Source organism: Arabidopsis thaliana, chromosome 3 (genome assembly GCF_000001735.4).
Source record: "Arabidopsis thaliana chromosome 3, partial sequence".
NCBI classification, from domain to species: Eukaryota; Viridiplantae; Streptophyta; class Magnoliopsida; order Brassicales; family Brassicaceae; genus Arabidopsis; species Arabidopsis thaliana.
Window position 1 is genome coordinate 19,225,293 of NC_003074.8, and position 18,033 is coordinate 19,243,325.

An 18,033-nucleotide genomic window follows, 5' to 3' on the forward strand; every position below is an offset into this window, starting at 1 on the left:
TTACAGGTTGGTAAATTCTTGCGAAATAGAAAACCAACCGTCCAAAAACCGAACTCTGGTCAGTGTAAACAAAGAAACACAACTTAATTGACACTTTGACATTCACCAAAAGTTATTGACATTGGCAATTTGAATTAATAAAAGGTTAACAAATGGTATTTCCCCCAGTACAAGCCACAAGACGAATCCATATTGCAAGAAGCAATAACTGGATTAAGTTTTGCAACAACGATATTATTCCCCCATTGGACCCTAAATCTTTTTGGGTCAGATTATTTGGCACATTTGTAGATGTAAACCCCACATCACAATATCAATACTAACCAACAGACAACAACAAACAATGGACAACCTTTTAACTTAGAGACGGCTACGTGTAGCCGGTTTGAAACTCGCAATACCCGTTACTTCCCTCCCTGTTACTAAGGTGTTTATATCATAAGTCCCTTCGTATGTATAAATGGGTTCAAGGTCACAGAAAGCCTGCAAATTTTCCAAATTCATGACTTAACCATGATCTTTCTTCAATAATAGCCAACAACCAAGTCAAATATGAAGATTTGCTCACCTTTGCTACCAGAAAATCTGCTAGAATTCCATTCCCACCAAGTAATTCCCGACCTAGCGAAGCAGTTTCTCTCGCTTTTGATGAAATCCATGCCTAGTGGAAACACATAATTGGTTATGCAAACGATATTATTCAATGTTTACTGAGCTATGTTTGATTAGTAGAATAGATCACAAGCAAAATGTATCTTGTCTCAATACAATATTTTCTGCATTTCGATAGTATAATAAGCATGAACTTCCTGCATTTCGATACAATATTTTCGCATACGATTACGACTATACACGAATACCAGGAGACGTGACTGGTCTCTAAGCGCAATACAGATACATTCACAACTTTCCCTAATCTCTATACACAAACACCTTTATTGTATGTTGCTACACATTCTATTCAAGGAATCAAGTGATGCATCTCATAGAAAATATGACAGGTCTTCTACCAAATGGTTCATAACTCATGAGCACCTATCGTTGTTTAAATATCTTACCCCTACTTATTTCGGCTAGCGTACTGACTATGTAATCAGACAACATGTTTCTCTATTTTGAAAAAGGATTTCTTGTTATAATACCTTTCCTAAACTGGCTTGACCTGGAGTCATCTGACCCGTCTCATACAGCTTGCAGAGACGCCAACCCATTAGAAACATCGCTTGAACGTTACCCAGCATCTGCACAAGCTTCTGTTGGTTTAACTGGAAAGCAGCCAACGGTGCTCCAAACTGTTTCCTCTCCTTCAGATACCTTGAAACAATACATATTAATGGAAAACTGTAAGTAACGAAATGAAAGCTCATACTAGGATTACAGAGATCTGGCGGTTTCCCGGAAATACCTGTGGCACATATCGTAGATTCCCATTGATATGCCGATTGGTTGCCAGGCCACCATTACACGTGAGACAGCCAGAACCTATTCAAGTGTAGACAAACATTTAATTATAACAAAGAAAAGAGGAAGATGTGACGTTTTTCTGGTGATAAAGTATTTTAGAGCATTTTGGGGTTATGTAGTAGAATTATCACAACAGTACCTTGCTGGTGTCCTGAAAAGAATTTACCCCAGGTAACCGATCCTCATCTGGAACAAAGACATTCTGTAGTAGAATATCTCCATTTTGAACCATACGTAAACCTATTTTATTTGGGATCTTAGTAGCCTTTAGGCCAGGCGCATCTTTCTTGACTATGAATCTGAAAGAGGGTTGCTGATAAGTTTCTAATGCAGGAAATATAGTCTATATAAGATGAATGAGGAGCCAGACATTAGTCCAGTATGCACTTGATAACGGTCCTTACCAAATTTATTGTTCAGAACATTCAATTGCGTAGCAACCTATTTAGCATTCTTTATGAAAATGGATTTTTACAGCACTACCATAAGATGAAATCAAGAGCCACCTCATTACCTTCAGTTTTCTGGGAACGACCTCTACACCTAAGATACAAAATCTGAGAGATCTAAGAAAGCCAATAATCTGACTTACCCGTTGATTTGGTTAGTTGTTGTATTCCTCGCAAAGATGATCAACAGATCTGCAAAGGTGCTGTTTCCAATCCAACGCTTTTGTCCATTAATTTTCCAACCTCCTTCAACCTGATACAGTAAACCAGTCAAAACAATGAAACATTACTGTACTTGCATAAGTATAGAAAGATAGATACAAGTAACTGAATACTAGGAGAGAAGGCAGCCCCACCTTTGTTGCAGTCGTTCCTAGACCACTTGCATCGCTTCCATTGTCGGGCTCTGTCAAAGCCTTTATAGAAGTCCAATATAGGTAATGGTATCAACAGGATGTTTGTATAACACAATAAAACACTATTCAAGGGATGCAAATCATCTAATTCCAAGATCCACGTACTCACCCAACAAGCCACAGTATTCAATTGAGCCAAAGAAGGCAAATACTTCTCCTTCTGTGCTTCTGATCCACAGAGTGCTATTCTTGACAAAATCAAAGGAAATAAACTTATGCAAATCCTAGAATGATCTTTACTAGGACAACTAAATATTAAACAAGCTTAGAAATAAATATTAGGTGCTCTTACCAATAGTGAGCATGCCCAAAGAAGAATGCACCAAAATGAAAGTCGAACAACTTGCATCAACTCTAGCTATTTCTGCTGTGGCAATTGCATTGGCGGTGATGGAGAGACCAGGACATCCATAACCCTAAGAAGTCAAACCAAATCAATACTGAAGCTTCTATCCACATAATCAAACAAACAAAAACCCAGAGACAGGCATTGCAAATTACCTTGATCGAGCCACCAGCAACACCCATAGCCCCAAGCTTTGGAGTGATATGGAATGGAAATTCTGCTTTCTCCCAGTACTGAGTAAAACCCAAAGGAAGAACAATGAGATAACGCTAACTATACAATCAAAGCAAACAAAGAAAAAACAAAACACGTCGAACATGAAGATCTACCTCTGTCATTATTGGAGCAACTTCTTTCTCCATGCATTCCCTCACTTTCTTCCGGATAGCTTGTTCTTCCGGAGTCAGTAGATCATTGAAATGATAATAGTCTGAAGCTGTAAACAGTATATCCACAAATGAGACAGAGAAACACAATAAATCATCAAAATATAAATCCTCTGGAAGAAGAAATCCTTACTACAAGGTGGAAATGTAGAGGCTGGAGTTGCTTGAGGAAATGCTACAGACATTTCCATAGGTGGCAAATCAAAGTATGAACTCTTCACCTTCTTCTCATTACTAGCTGCAAGACCAAAACACAATTCTTATTTCATAATCAATATTCTCAACACTCAAAACCAAAACGCAATGCATAATCTCGTTTCTAATTCCTATATACAACAGATTCCATAAGTTTCAACAATCATGATCCCTAGCATCATCATCTGCAAATGAAACAGTCTGCGAAAAATTCACCATCTGCGTCAAATTACGGTAAACTAACACGCAAAACAAAATCTCATTGACCTAATCAACACAATCACCTGTTTGATCGAAATGATCGACACATAAATCATCCAAAACGACAAAAAAAAAAAGATCGAACGAGCGAGCAAAATAGCTGCATCAAACGATGAGGAAGACGAAACAAGTATACCGTGAAAAAGGAAGAGTATGGGTACGAAAACGAACCTCGATCTGCAGATGAAAGCACCGCCATGGTTATGATAGTGACGGAGAAATTGTTCTTTGGCTTCGTGATGATCGAATGTTGAAGGAAGGATATGAATTGTAATGAGATAGATACTAGTACTCACCAGGATCCGACCCGGTTAAGTCGGAGTATTTGGATTTTTGTAAGATAATGTTTTTTTCATAGAAGTTATCAACTTATCCTGATTTCAATTTTTTTCTGCTGACAAGGACGATATTAACGATAACGACAGGTGATGAAATGTTAGGAATTTTAGCCGTAGAACCTGAAAAAGACGTTTAAAAATCTCGACAAAATCGTTTCGTTAACGTTTCATTGTTGAATTAAACGACAGCGAAATGAACATAACTTGTTGCTATTCCTTTGTCTTTGTCGTATGAATTATAGAAGCTTTGATAATTCATTATTAATAAAAGATTATGAATAGTTACTTTAGCATTTTGATCGTATATGAAGTCTCGAAGATACTACCGGTTATCGCTTCATTGATTCGGAAAGTTTAATTGCTTTTGTTGATGTCGATAGATTCATTGTTATTTGTTTCTATGTTTTTATATTTTTTTTGTCATGAGACCAAATTGTAGGATTTAGCAAAAATAAATAAAAAATAAAATCTTGAACCGGTTTTAATCCGTTAAAATTGCTAATCTTGAAACCTTGGTCTTCCATATAGAAATCATGGAGGGATTTGAGACATGCATAATTGGTCGTACGTACGTGTGAGGTGGTGGTGTTACTTAAGACCAAAATTATGCTATATGCAACATGCTACGGAAAAATATTAACTGATGTTGTTCAAGGTGAGACTTGCAATCATTTAAATTGTTTATAGCATATTTTTCATTTTAATTAAGAATTTTAGCTCGTACTGAGAATGAGATATAAATCAATACAAATTCAACTTTATTGCCAAGCCAATGGGGGACACATGAAAAGAATAAAATTAGAAAATGTTAAACGAGATATGAGTGCATTGAAACCTTGTTTTTGTAGCATACTCGAGTTTTTATTTATATATGGCCCATCATGCTATGCTTTCTCTTTCGCTTATACCATTGAGCTTCGCGACATTTGAGGAAAAGACAAGCCCAACACATTTTACTTTAACAATAACTAATCAACCTCTACTTCTTTTCTATTAAACAAAATGTTAAAGGGTTTTTTTATTTTCTTATAATGCATTCATTTACCTTGTCCTAATGTCCCGATAAATCTTGCCTTTTAAGTTCTTTGACTAGTGGCTACCAAATTCTTTTAGAATCTGTAATGATTATCATTGACCAACTGTGTCTGTGTTTTCCTAAATTTACAAAGACATCACGATGTAAAAGCTTCGGGGTGGATTGTTTATGGAAGCGGTCAAGCAAAGAATATGGATGGGTTCACGAGGAATCACTAGTGTGTGTGACATTATGATATTTTGTTATCGGTTTAATGGATTTTGCCAATTATAAGAGAATCTATGTTGCAAGATGGTAGATGATCGCACTACAAAAAAGTGATGAGCCAAAAATATAGTCACACGTTGTCCAATGGAATCTTCACCACGAAATGAAAAAAGTTCAAGTGATCTTTTGGACGTCATGCAAAAATGGAAGATGATGACGGTTACAAATTGATCTGTCTAGACATCTTATCTTCTTTATTCATGGCAAGTCTTTGGTACTACTATACGTGTGATGTGAACGCATTTCAGATAAGTTAAGTAGATATATATCTTGTTGTATGTGTGAATGCATCTCCACATCTTGAGATTTGGTTGGTTAACATTGGGTTAAATGTGAACGCGTCTTTGGAATAGTATATAATAATAATTTAGACGCGCGTTTGTTAACTTTCAAACATTTTTGTGAACCACGCTCCACCAAATAAGACATGTGGTGGACGTTGCAACTAGATTTACGCATCTTGATGGGTTTCCAAAAATGGTAAGTAGAAATTGGTTTTCTCTCAAAAGCACCATTATTTAGGGTTTGGGAATGAAAAAAGTTTGTATCTTTATCGTTATGATTTTACTCATGCTAAACCAAAGGTTTCTTCATCGCGTTTTGGACTTCGTCTTATCTACCGCCCTATGTGTTACATGATACGACATATATGATACCCAGAAAAAAATTCATGTGTGCGGGACAAAAAGCCTCAGATGACTTTTGATTTTGAAAAACTATGATCATTTTTAAAAAAGTTGTAGAAATTAAATCATTTTGAACTATTCGATGCAACCAACCTATCTAAAAATGAAGTAAATTCCGCAATTTTAGATAGATGGACATCCTCAGATCACATCCATTTAAACTACCATAATACACGTAGATGGCTCTAGACCTCTAGTAGAAGATATGATACTACTATCTTTGATATGTCGACATTGGAAGATACATTTTACACCGTAGAGCTTTGTGGATATTTCGAAAGTAATTAGTGTATAATTCAAATCAATTAAATTTAGATATATAAATGTACCATTCTAATGCAAATCCTTTATAACAAAAAAAAAAAGGACTTTCCCAAAGGCCAAACAAATGATTGTTGACATTGACCACACGATCGTTTAGAAACATCACAAATTTTCAATCTCCTCCTAGTCTCCTAGGCTCATACCACTTACGTTCGCATGTTACATACCTTTTTTGAAATGGCCAGCTCATTTTTGATCAAATGAATACTGGATTTACAATGGGAAAAAATTCTGCATCTATGTTCTTAGATTTACAAAATAAACTAGAAATGTTCGTTTTAGTATTTTCTTTCTATGAAATAACTTGTTGTTTTATGAATTATGAGTCTAAAAATGGCATATTAGAACCAAAAAAGATTAGCACATGACATTTCAAAATCTTAAATGGTAACATTTTCAAGATTTTTATTCTATCATTAGTTGTTTCTATCATGACATTTCAAAATCTTAAATGGCATATTAGAACCAAAAAATTATTTGTTTTATTTTGTACGTACAATTACCATATTTTTATTCATTGTCATAGTTGTTCAGGTGGATCTTAGATATTTCAAAGTATAAAATTTGTGATCGTATTTTAGATGATTACACACATATCACATATGTAATGCACATAATATTTCCAAATTAAAGGTAAAATATTATTTTTACCGGAGTATGTATATATTCAATCCAGATTATTTTTAAAAAATTAGATTTTTTTTGAATGATCAGTCTTATCAAGAATTCAAAAGATAGTGTTGTTGTCAATCAAAATTACTAAAAGAAAATTGTTTAGTCAACATATATACGTACCTTAATAAATATTTTTCTTAGAATCTAAAGGAATTTACAGATGTTAAAATAAAATCCAATAAAGTGTAAATTTACCAAACAAGTAAAGACCATTTTTCAAAAAGAAAAAGAAACCAAGGAGACCAAATTATGATTGAGTTTTACAAAATACAGAAAATAAAGAAATTAAATAAATATCAAAAACTCAAAAGAGACCTCTCTTCTCTCTCTCTCTCTCTCTCTCGCTACTCTCATCTTCACCGTACGCTTCTTCGATCTACGCTTCTCTCTAGCTATAGCTTCCATTGTCACGATTCCTCCCAAAGCGTAGAATGTGGAACCCTAGATACCTCAAATTCAGCTAGAGATCTATCTACTTTCACCTCTATTACTTTCTACTTCTGAAACCCCTCATCAGAGCTACACACAGTGATGGGAAACTGTTGCAGATCTCCCGCAGCAGTTGCTAGAGAAGACGTGAAATCCAACTATTCCGGCCACGATCACGCCCGCAAAGACGCCGCCGGCGGTAAAAAATCGGCGCCGATTCGAGTTCTAAGCGATGTTCCCAAGGAAAACATCGAGGACCGTTACTTACTCGACAGAGAACTCGGCCGCGGCGAGTTTGGTGTCACTTACCTCTGTATCGAGAGGTCCTCGCGTGACCTACTCGCTTGCAAATCGATCTCCAAGAGGAAGCTTAGAACTGCTGTGGATATTGAAGATGTTAAAAGAGAAGTAGCGATTATGAAGCATTTGCCTAAGAGTTCGAGTATTGTTACTTTGAAAGAAGCTTGTGAGGATGATAATGCTGTGCATTTGGTTATGGAGCTTTGTGAAGGTGGCGAGCTTTTCGATCGGATTGTTGCGAGAGGTCATTATACGGAGCGTGCTGCTGCTGGTGTTACTAAGACTATTGTTGAGGTTGTGCAGCTTTGTCATAAGCATGGTGTGATTCATAGAGATTTGAAGCCCGAGAACTTTTTGTTTGCTAATAAGAAGGAGAACTCGCCTTTGAAAGCTATTGATTTTGGATTGTCGATTTTCTTCAAGCCAGGTCTGTTACTGCTTTTGATTTTAAAGTAGATTTCAATTCTCTAGCTTTTATTGTTGATTATTAGTGTTGTTGTAGTGGAATACTGGGTCATAGAGGGAGCTTCTAGTTTATTGTAGGATTTATGTTTCTTGATTGATACATACCTTTGATGTATTTTGACCAGTTTATTTGGTGTTGATGCTGTTTTTGTAATGCTTACATATGACCAGGTGAGAAATTCTCTGAGATTGTTGGGAGTCCATATTACATGGCACCTGAGGTGCTTAAGCGGAATTATGGACCCGAAATAGATATTTGGAGTGCTGGAGTGATTCTTTATATTCTCTTGTGTGGAGTTCCTCCGTTCTGGGCAGGTCTGTTAACCCCTTCCTCTCTTCTCTAGTCTTTCGATTTCCTCTGCCGGAGCATTTGCTAGTTTTTCGATTCCTCTGCCGGATTCTTATAATACCTTAGCATGCTAGTCTTTTGTAAATTGTAGTTTCAGCCAGTTTTTTCTTTGAACCACAGAGTCAGAACAGGGAGTTGCTCAGGCTATTCTGCGTGGAGTAATTGATTTTAAGAGGGAACCGTGGCCAAACATTTCTGAGACCGCTAAGAATCTAGTCAGACAAATGTTAGAGCCTGATCCAAAGCGTCGGCTGACTGCAAAGCAAGTGCTTGGTACATAGAAGCTACCTTTGCCTTATGCTCTTTCTCTCTGCATCTGTTATTATCTCTTTTCCCAATTACTTCACTGATCTGGAGATACTCCAAAAGATTTTTTTTATGCTTATTCCTGCTTTTGTTATTGTTTCTCATTTGCTAGAGCACCCATGGATTCAGAACGCAAAGAAAGCTCCCAATGTTCCTCTTGGAGATGTTGTGAAGTCGAGGTTGAAGCAATTTTCAGTGATGAACCGATTCAAGAGAAAAGCTTTAAGGGTTTGTTTATCTGATAAACTCTCATTCTTAATTACTTGCATGAGTCACTTCTTAAACGGAAGATATCTTTACTAATCTTATTCAAACCAGGTTATTGCCGAATTTTTATCTACGGAAGAAGTAGAAGACATCAAAGTAATGTTCAACAAGATGGATACTGATAATGATGGTATAGTTTCCATTGAGGAGTTGAAAGCCGGACTTCGTGATTTTAGTACACAGCTAGCGGAATCAGAAGTTCAGATGCTTATTGAAGCGGTGCACATATCTTTCCCTTCTACATCACCGTACATTTATTACTGATTGCTTGACTGAAGAAGTAGAGTCAAACTTCTTTTTGCATGATCTTATCATTCACTTCCCGCTTAATTTTTCAGTGATCTTTTTTTGTTCACGTTCACTATCCAGGTTCACTAAAATATTGTCTTGATAATTCAAATTTGTATAAAACAGGTGGATACTAAAGGAAAAGGAACTCTAGACTATGGAGAATTTGTAGCAGTGTCTCTCCACCTGCAAAAGGTAGCAAACGATGAGCATCTCCGCAAAGCCTTCTCTTACTTTGACAAGGATGGAAATGGGTACATTTTGCCCCAGGAGCTTTGTGACGCCTTAAAGGAAGATGGAGGAGATGACTGTGTGGATGTCGCCAATGATATATTCCAAGAAGTTGACACAGACAAGGTAAGTGTCAAATCTTCTGTCTATGGTATGATCTCATCATGTTCAAAAGAAACTCAAAAGAGCTTTCTTTTGCAAGAGTGTTAGGAAACCAAAGTTGTGAGGAAGTCCTAAAAAGGCACAAAGGACAGGAGATGTGACTTTAAATCTTTTTTCTTTTTGCGCTATTTGTTTGATGATAACCAAACCATTTGAATTTACAGTTTTACACATAGGTAATGGAAACATGCTTTGCAAAAAGTTCTTAAAAGCCTGAGGACAAAACATGTAGCTTTAAACACTTTTTTTCAGTTTTATTCTTTTGGCATTTGTCTGTTGTGTAAGCGGTCCCCATAAACTAAAGGCAAAAATGATTTCTCTGTTGTAGTGGAAATACTATCTGTAGAGAGTTCACTTCTCATATCGTTAAACAGAACCTTAGAGACTATAGTTAGTGTAAAAATGTTTCTTCTGGTTGTGCCTGACATGGATTTTTGACATTAGGATGGGAGAATAAGCTACGAAGAGTTTGCGGCAATGATGAAAACAGGAACGGATTGGAGAAAGGCGTCTCGTCATTACTCAAGAGGGAGATTCAATAGCCTAAGCATCAAGCTAATGAAGGACGGGTCTTTGAACCTAGGCAACGAATAGCGAATCAAAGTGAAGAAGCCGCAATAGGGTCTTTAGTGTCTGTCTCTCACGCCACGTTCTCGTGCACGTCAAGTATTAAACCAAGAGAAGGTAAAACTTGGGATTCAGAATTCATATCTTTTTGTACATCTTTCGTTTTTTAACCTTTCTATTTTTGGTGATTATGTTATCTGTGTTCTTTTTTTTATTGGTTTATGGGTTGAGTTGTGTTTGTTTAGTTTGTTCTGGTAGAAATCCAAAAGACATGAGAATCAGTGTTTGATGTGTAGAAGGAAAAAAAACCAAAGACCATTTCTGGTAATGATGTTGTAATATTCTTTTGTCTTCCTTAACCTCTATAATGATATGATGAGTCATTCACACAACCCTATCCTCTATTTTGCGCAAAGTTCTAAGCGATGATGACTTTGTATCAATCGGTAATATAATGACGCTTGTTTCAAATCAAACACGAAAGCTACCTAGTACCTACTTTTTCCCATCTCAGCTCTGAGTATCAACATCAGTGATTACACTAGCAATCCCTGCATTATTGACCTGCAAACCAAATCAAATAATCACTCAACGTTATACAAGAATCTTAACCAACTCTTATGAGCCTTTCTTTATTGGAGATCAATCACTTATCTGATAGGAACAAATTAACCACAAAAGGGACTTGCTTTCTTGTCAAAAGGTTACCAGTAACATCCTAGCTAGTGCCAATCGTTTTCAACAAGATTTGAGATTTTAGATGCTAAATCCAAAACCTATTTCATACTAAGTAAACTGATAGAGGATTGTACTAATCATACCAAGATATCCAAGTTTTCCAATTTTAGTATTCACAAATCTGTATGTAAAGAGTTGTGACACATGGAGCCGATGAATTATGAAATATAATATTCTGATTATAAAGGCCTTTGTCTACAACTTCAAGTCCCTTTTTATCAGCTCTAGAGGTCAAAACTACGCTAATCATTTTGCTACCTAATTGTCTGCCAATATTTAGCCCAATCCCTCTGTGTGCAGCAGAAACTATATCACTAGGTTATTGCCTTATTGGATTGGATATTTGCATTGCATTTTAGAATCCAATTACAATGTTGTGTTATTCAATCAATAATTTACATATTTAAATTGACAATGCTGTATTTCACAATTATTAGTTATATTTTGGTGTTATTCAATTTATGATTTTTAAATACAAGTTATATGTTAGACCAAAATAAAAAGAAATATAAGTTATAAGTTGCTGAAAATAACTATAGGTGAAAGAATCTATAAACCACAAAAAATAACTCCAAGCTCGGATTTTTTTTCTCCGAATAAAACAAAATATTCACTAAAATCATTAAGCAGAGACGCCAACACAACACAACTCAACTCTTTGTGTCTTTGTACAGTTGTACGAATGGTCATGTACTATGTTATTATTATTATTCCGGAAAGCTCCACTACTCTCTCAATCATTTTGAAATTGTCTCCTCAATATTTTGTTTGGCTCACTAGCTTTGTTATACGTATGGTATGGGCAACGATATGAAAGGTATATAAATCACACAATTAAAATTCAAGATAGTGATATTTGAAGTTGTGTTTTGGACAAAAACAAAGCTATCGTTGTTAGCTTGTGAGATAGGAAATTTCGAGGAAGGTCTTTATATGTAATTCTCGCATGCATGTGAGATGTTGATCGATCATTTTCCCCACAATATTTACGAGATTTCTGTCCCTATAAAAAACGATTGTGATGATAATAGTCAAGTGGAATTCCTAAGCAAACTAAGTGTATGCTTTACTCCCTGGAACCGAACCCTACATATCTTGAAATTTGTTATGTAAATTCAGCCGATCCTCTAGTCCAGTTTCGCCCTTAACCGTTACCTATTTCAAGTTTTGATAAGAGCCATCGTGGTATGAATGTTAACCCGCTACTTAACTAGTTACAATTTACAACTACATAAGTTTTGGAGTCACGTGTTATATGATTTATAGACATTTGAATTATTGGCTAATATTGGCCCAGTCTTGGTCTCTCCGTGATAATGGATATTCTCTTTTGATTCCATGTCCCTTGTCAAATCTCTAACAACTACACTCTGATGATTTGGAACAAGCTGGAAACAAAAAAAAAGTTCTTACATAACAACCCTAAATGATTGATCAGTAAATGTTATATTCTAACTTCAGATTTAGTTGTATCATGTATAAAGGAAAAAAAAACTAATCATATAGGATTGTTAATTAACCAAAGACATCAATATATGACTATTAATCCAATGCAATAAGATTAATTATATAGTTTTTAAATATTTAAATTAATTTAATTAACTTGAAAAGCTTTCAAATTATTATTAGTGTACTTGAATGAGCGAAATTGGCCAAAATGCAAACAGCCGCTTATCGCCTTTATGTCTTGGTGCTAAAACTGCTGCCGCTTCGAAAAGCCAAAGCCAAAGCGTTAATTATAAATTTTTTGGTACAACAAAAGTGATAACGAGTGATGATTCTACTGCTACCACACTTTGAGCCCATCACACAAGTTTACATTGGAACACTCCTCTTCAAGTACACGTGTAGTGTACAACACAATTAACCTTCTGTTTTTCTTGTCCTATCTTTCAATAAATAGCCATATCATACCTACCTAAAACGTAACCCACTAATTTTCATCAATTAATGTCGAGCAAATACTATATCTTAAGTTTGAAATTATCAAACCAAGCAGAACAACACATGTAGTTATAATCATATAATTATCTTTAAAACATTTACAAGTTCATTAGAATCTTCGTACAGATACAGCCATATGCAACTAATGAAAGTCTCAAACTCATAAATCAAAGAAAGCATTAAACTCAATGTTCTTAAGTTAAATATGTCAAATCATCACATATAATTCCGATTAATAATTAGTCAGTTAAGCTGTTTAAGCATACTCTAAGCATTAATAATTAGTCAGTTAAGATATATCATTGATCCATTCTTTCAAGTTAATGTCCTTTACATACATCCAAATTCATTTGCACGAAAAGAATTAACATAGAGATATATAGTTACATAAACACATACACTGACCACCATAGATTTATTTGAACCTTATATATAACAAAAGATCGAAATGTTACCGGCACATATCGGTGAGAAATGAAATGCAATTTATTGTTATAGAATGGCAAGTTAAAGCACAAAAGAGTATATATTAAAGATTTTTTTATACACGTGTCAGTGAGGATTGCACATCACATGTTAAATCACATATGTTTAAGCAAAATGGAATTCTATATTTGCCTATAGATTAGACGTCAAAAATAGACGACAACTTTCTAATAAACCAAAAAATGTCGCTCAAAATGATATATTATATTTATTATGTATTGTACTAGCTAGAGTACGAAATCAACTAAGATCACAAACGGATAGTCGGATACCAATCAAAAGTGTTCAATTCTGACTCTTGAAAAACTTTATTTATCTTCATTTTGAATTGAATACAATTATCTAACTGTAACTTTTTTTCTTACTCGTCAATCTATAGAATCAAGTTACCCTTTCTAGAGAATCAACTAACTAGTAGTCTAGTACCTTCCTCAATACAATAGTCGTACGAACGCCCATTTATCTAGGTACCCTCAAATTTTGTGTCGTCTCACTTATTAGTTATCTATTACTAGTTGATTACTCAATACAAATTTCCCTAAATAGAGAGGATATGAGAGTTGCGTATTTAAACAAACCTACCAAAATATGATTTTCGTCAAACCAAAGCAAAAACCTACCAAAAGAAATTATTTCTTAAATACAGAAAAAAACAAAAAGGAAACTTCCGGGAAGCTGCGTACATAGATGGACCCAACATAAACCAAAACAATAACACGTAGTCGCCACCTATATATAAAAAACCTGACGCAACACAAACAGATGTAGTAGAATCAAAACGTCTTAAAACATGGGAAGTATCGTGGAGCCATGGGCAGCAATCGCCGAGAACGGAAACGCAAACGTGACCGCGAAAGGCTCGAGCAGGGAGCTGCGACATGGGAGAACAGCACACAACATGTCTTCATCGTCGCTAAGGAAGAAATCAGACCTGAGATTGGTTCAGAAAGTTCCATGCAAAACTCTCAAGAACATTCTCTCTAATCTTCAAGAAGTCATTCTTGGTACTAAGCTTACTCTCTTATTTCTCGCCATCCCTCTCGCCATTCTTGCCAATTCTTACAACTACGGTCGTGTAAGTTATCTTCTCAATTCCTTCTCTCTTTCTCTAATTTTGTTTGTGTTGGTGAGGTTTGGTAGTGAAATTAGGCAATTCTTGTTCAGTGTCCTTATGACTTCCTTTTAGGATTTTAGTTGAAGGGGATACGAATTTCCCAACCAATTTTATGGATTTAAAAAAATAATGAAGACAACTTTGTTGGAGTGTTTAGATTTTAGTTAATTGCACTATACTGAAACAGTAGCTAAGTACAAAATCACTTGTTCTTCTTACGCTAAAACAAACTTCCTAGATACATATATTCACTTGATCATCATATCTCTACAAGCATAAATCCCGTGTTTGATAACTATTTTTTGTCAGTAGAAAATTAATGATTTGTGTTTTTCGGAGTCCGGTGCATTTCTGACACGTAGTTATCCGTTACCAAATATTCGTCGAGAAAGGTAAAGAAAGACTGCTCTAAAATATTTTTATTTTTGTGAAAATATGTGACAGCCGTTGATATTTGGACTGAGCTTGATAGGGCTGACACCTCTAGCTGAGCGAGTTAGCTTTTTGACAGAGTAAGTTATTATCGTCCCACAAATTTTCTATAGGATAACTACGAGATATTTCATAGTATTACCATTTTATTCTTTTCGACATAAATGTGTTGGGTTAAGTTTGTTTTAGTTTAGTAACTAGTATAAAGTAATTGACATTTCCAAGTGTTGACTGAATGATCATCACTTTTAAGATTCTTTTGAAATTTCGAAACGATGTTAAATAGCTAAATCTTTTGTTTCTTTAACAGAAAAAAGAGTTACACACTTAGACTTTTCTACAAAATAATTTGATAAAAGCGTTATTGTATTAGAAACGAATTTTATACTCCCTTGTTAAGAAAATAGAACATGATCGTCTTTTTTATTCTTGCAGGCAACTAGCTTTCTACACTGGTCCAACAGGTAACCTTTTCATACGAAACACATTATTTTATCATATAATATGATCTCTGAATCAAATAACATACATCTCCTAATTAATGTTTACTTCGGCAGTGGGCGGTTTGTTGAACGCGACTTGTGGAAACGCGACAGAGCTGATAATCGCGATACTAGCGTTGGCCAATAACAAAGTGGCAGTGGTGAAATACTCTCTATTGGGTTCAATTCTCTCAAACCTTCTCTTGGTTCTTGGCACTTCCCTCTTCTTTGGTGGTATCGCCAATATCCGCCGCGAGCAGCGGTTCGACCGGGTACATACATATACACCCTCCGGTTTTATTTTATTTTATATGGTAACTTAACATAACCTAACCGGGAAACATGGATACAAATTGTATTTGGAACCAAACCAAACCGGTTTGTAACCCTAAGTAAATCGTGTTGACTTGAACCGGATATAAATAATCATTCCGGTAATCAAAGATGGTTATGTGATGTTTCTCTTCTTGATTGTGTTACAGAAACAAGCCGATGTGAACTTCTTCTTGCTGCTTATGGGCCTGTTGTGTCATTTGCTGCCATTATTGTTAAAATATGCAGCAACCGGCGAAGTATCGACCTCTATGATTAACAAAATGTCGCTCACTCTGTCGCGGACAAGCAGCATAGTTATGCTTATTGCTTACATTGCTTATCTCATCTTCCAGCTCTGGACTCACCGCCAATTGTTTGAGGCACAACAGGTACCTAAGAGTTACGTCATGTTTTCATGCGAATAAAATGTATCTATAATCAATTTTATTGGTATCTAGGATGATGATGATGCATATGATGATGAGGTTAGTGTTGAAGAAACTCCAGTGATAGGATTCTGGAGCGGATTTGCTTGGCTCGTTGGGATGACAATAGTCATCGCATTGCTATCAGAGTATGTTGTGGACACGATCGAGGTACTGATTATGTCGATATACGTTTGAATCCCAACATGAAAAAGAAAGAAAGAAACTCACAAGATTAATAAGGAGGTTTCATGTTGGTCAGGATGCATCGGACTCATGGGGACTATCAGTGAGTTTCATAAGCATCATATTGCTTCCCATTGTTGGGAATGCGGCTGAGCATGCTGGAGCCATCATTTTCGCATTCAAGAACAAGCTCGTGAGTTTTCTTTTTTCTTGCTTTACAAGTATTCTTTGTTTGTGTTTGGTTTTATGTTTAGTGTGAATTTCTTCCAAATGAACCCACAATATTTAGCATTGAAAAAAAAAATTGTTGCAAAAATATCTTATAAAACTCCAACATGTAACACTGCCTGAAATCTATTTTTGTGGAATGGTTAATTATAACTACAGGACATATCTCTAGGGGTTGCGTTGGGCTCTGCAACTCAGATTTCTTTGTTCGTGGTAAGTTCTTCTTCGCCTTTTATATTATGTTGAAATCTGAAAGATGACAAATGTTGCGTGCAATATAAGAAATCTAAGGCAATGTTAATGTGTGTGTTTCATCAGGTCCCATTGAGTGTTATCGTTGCGTGGATCCTGGGAATAAAAATGGATCTCAACTTTAACATCCTTGAAACTAGCTCTCTAGCTTTGGCCATTATCATCACAGCCTTCACTTTACAGGTAAAACGTTTTGCTTTAAACACAAGTTTGATTTGGTTGACCTTTCTAGTTAATCATTATCGTTTGTTTTTGGGCCGGTTAGGATGGAACTTCTCATTACATGAAGGGACTGGTTCTATTGTTATGCTATGTCATCATCGCGGCGTGTTTCTTCGTCGACCAAATTCCCCAACCAAATGATTTGGACGTGGGACTTCAACCCATGAACAATTTGGGAGAAGTTTTCTCAGCTTAAAGTTATCAAATGACTTGTAAAAAAAGAAGAAGAGAAGAAATCAGCAAATTATGATTTGATTGATTCGTCATCCAAAAACGGAGAGACTTTGTCAGAGGGATTCCTCAAGCATGAATGAGGGAGGGAGCTTGATGAAGACAGAGGTTCTTGGTGTTTAAGAAATGATCACATTAATTTCTGTTTGCTTTCTTTTTCTGTTTGTTGTTGGCATTTTTAAGTTTTTCTTGTATATTATATGTTCTTTTGCTGAGTAATGTGGACTATATTTTCTGATATATTCGTTTACCTTACAGACTTAACTGATGATACTGTATATGCAACTTTTTCTTTTTGAGTTAAGTTGCAAATTAGTCACTTTTTAAAACTTAATTGGAAAAGTAGTCACTTTATTATTTATAATTTGCAAAATAGTCATTTTTCATTGTTTGATTCGTACACTTAGATTGTACACCACTTTTAGTGTACAGATATATATAAAAAATACACAGCGTACACTTTACATTTGTACACTAAAAGTGATGTACAATCCAACTGTACGAATCAAACTGTGAAAAGTGACTACTTTACAAATTATGAATAGTAAAGTGACTATTTTCCTAATTAAGTTTGAAAAAGTGACTAGTTTGCCAACACACCCTTTTTTTTTAATTTACCCCAAGATACATGTAGAGGAATAAACCAAAAATGAAGTTTTCCCTATCATATATCATGGTGCATGAAAAATGTTAAACAACTTCTTGTAGCATAAACCAGCAACAGAAACAATCAACAAATTGTGGAAGCATTGCCATAAAAAGTTATCTAAT

General features: G+C 35.4%; 3 protein-coding genes across 6 annotated transcripts; 2 read left to right on the forward strand and 1 right to left on the reverse strand.

Moving 5' to 3' along the window:
• Positions 1 to 67: 67 nt before the first annotated feature.
• ACX4 (acyl-CoA oxidase 4) lies at positions 68 to 4,049 on the reverse strand. The gene is made up of 13 exons (NM_115043.3): positions 3,689 to 4,049; positions 3,195 to 3,299; positions 3,005 to 3,111; positions 2,831 to 2,908; positions 2,622 to 2,745; positions 2,439 to 2,512; positions 2,270 to 2,329; positions 2,057 to 2,166; positions 1,604 to 1,763; positions 1,406 to 1,482; positions 1,143 to 1,314; positions 569 to 661; positions 68 to 483 (listed from the first exon to the last, which is right to left on the reverse strand). Exons 1-13 carry the CDS (start codon positions 3,714 to 3,716, stop codon positions 361 to 363), a joined length of 1,311 nt encoding a protein of 436 aa, NP_190752.1. The 5' UTR covers positions 3,717 to 4,049; the 3' UTR covers positions 68 to 360.
• A 3,016-nt stretch (positions 4,050 to 7,065) lies between these two features.
• On the forward strand, positions 7,066 to 10,599 carry CPK13 (calcium-dependent protein kinase 13). 3 transcript variants are annotated; one of them, NM_001339535.1, is made up of 7 exons: positions 7,066 to 7,999; positions 8,209 to 8,352; positions 8,507 to 8,659; positions 8,805 to 8,920; positions 9,011 to 9,178; positions 9,374 to 9,816; positions 10,085 to 10,599. In NM_001339535.1, exons 1-6 carry the CDS (start codon positions 7,375 to 7,377, stop codon positions 9,686 to 9,688), a joined length of 1,521 nt encoding a protein of 506 aa, NP_001326349.1. In that variant the 5' UTR covers positions 7,066 to 7,374; the 3' UTR covers positions 9,689 to 9,816; positions 10,085 to 10,599. The 3 variants fall into 3 exon arrangements, with proteins under 3 accessions (NP_001326349.1, NP_190753.2, NP_001326348.1); NM_115044.5 differs by having other exon boundaries at positions 9,374 to 9,604; NM_001339536.1 differs by having other exon boundaries at positions 7,135 to 7,999; positions 9,011 to 9,239; positions 9,374 to 9,604; positions 10,085 to 10,597.
• Positions 10,600 to 14,012: 3,413 nt separating this feature from the next.
• Positions 14,013 to 17,621, forward strand: CAX3 (cation exchanger 3). Of its 2 annotated transcripts, NM_115045.4 has the most exons (10): positions 14,013 to 14,450; positions 14,934 to 15,001; positions 15,357 to 15,385; positions 15,479 to 15,675; positions 15,886 to 16,107; positions 16,177 to 16,314; positions 16,406 to 16,522; positions 16,717 to 16,770; positions 16,876 to 16,992; positions 17,075 to 17,621. In NM_115045.4, exons 1-10 carry the CDS (start codon positions 14,166 to 14,168, stop codon positions 17,225 to 17,227), a joined length of 1,380 nt encoding a protein of 459 aa, NP_190754.2. In that variant the 5' UTR covers positions 14,013 to 14,165; the 3' UTR covers positions 17,228 to 17,621. The 2 variants fall into 2 exon arrangements, with proteins under 2 accessions (NP_190754.2, NP_001327590.1); NM_001339537.1 differs by having other exon boundaries at positions 14,120 to 14,450; positions 16,876 to 17,621.
• Positions 17,622 to 18,033: the final 412 nt, after the last annotated feature.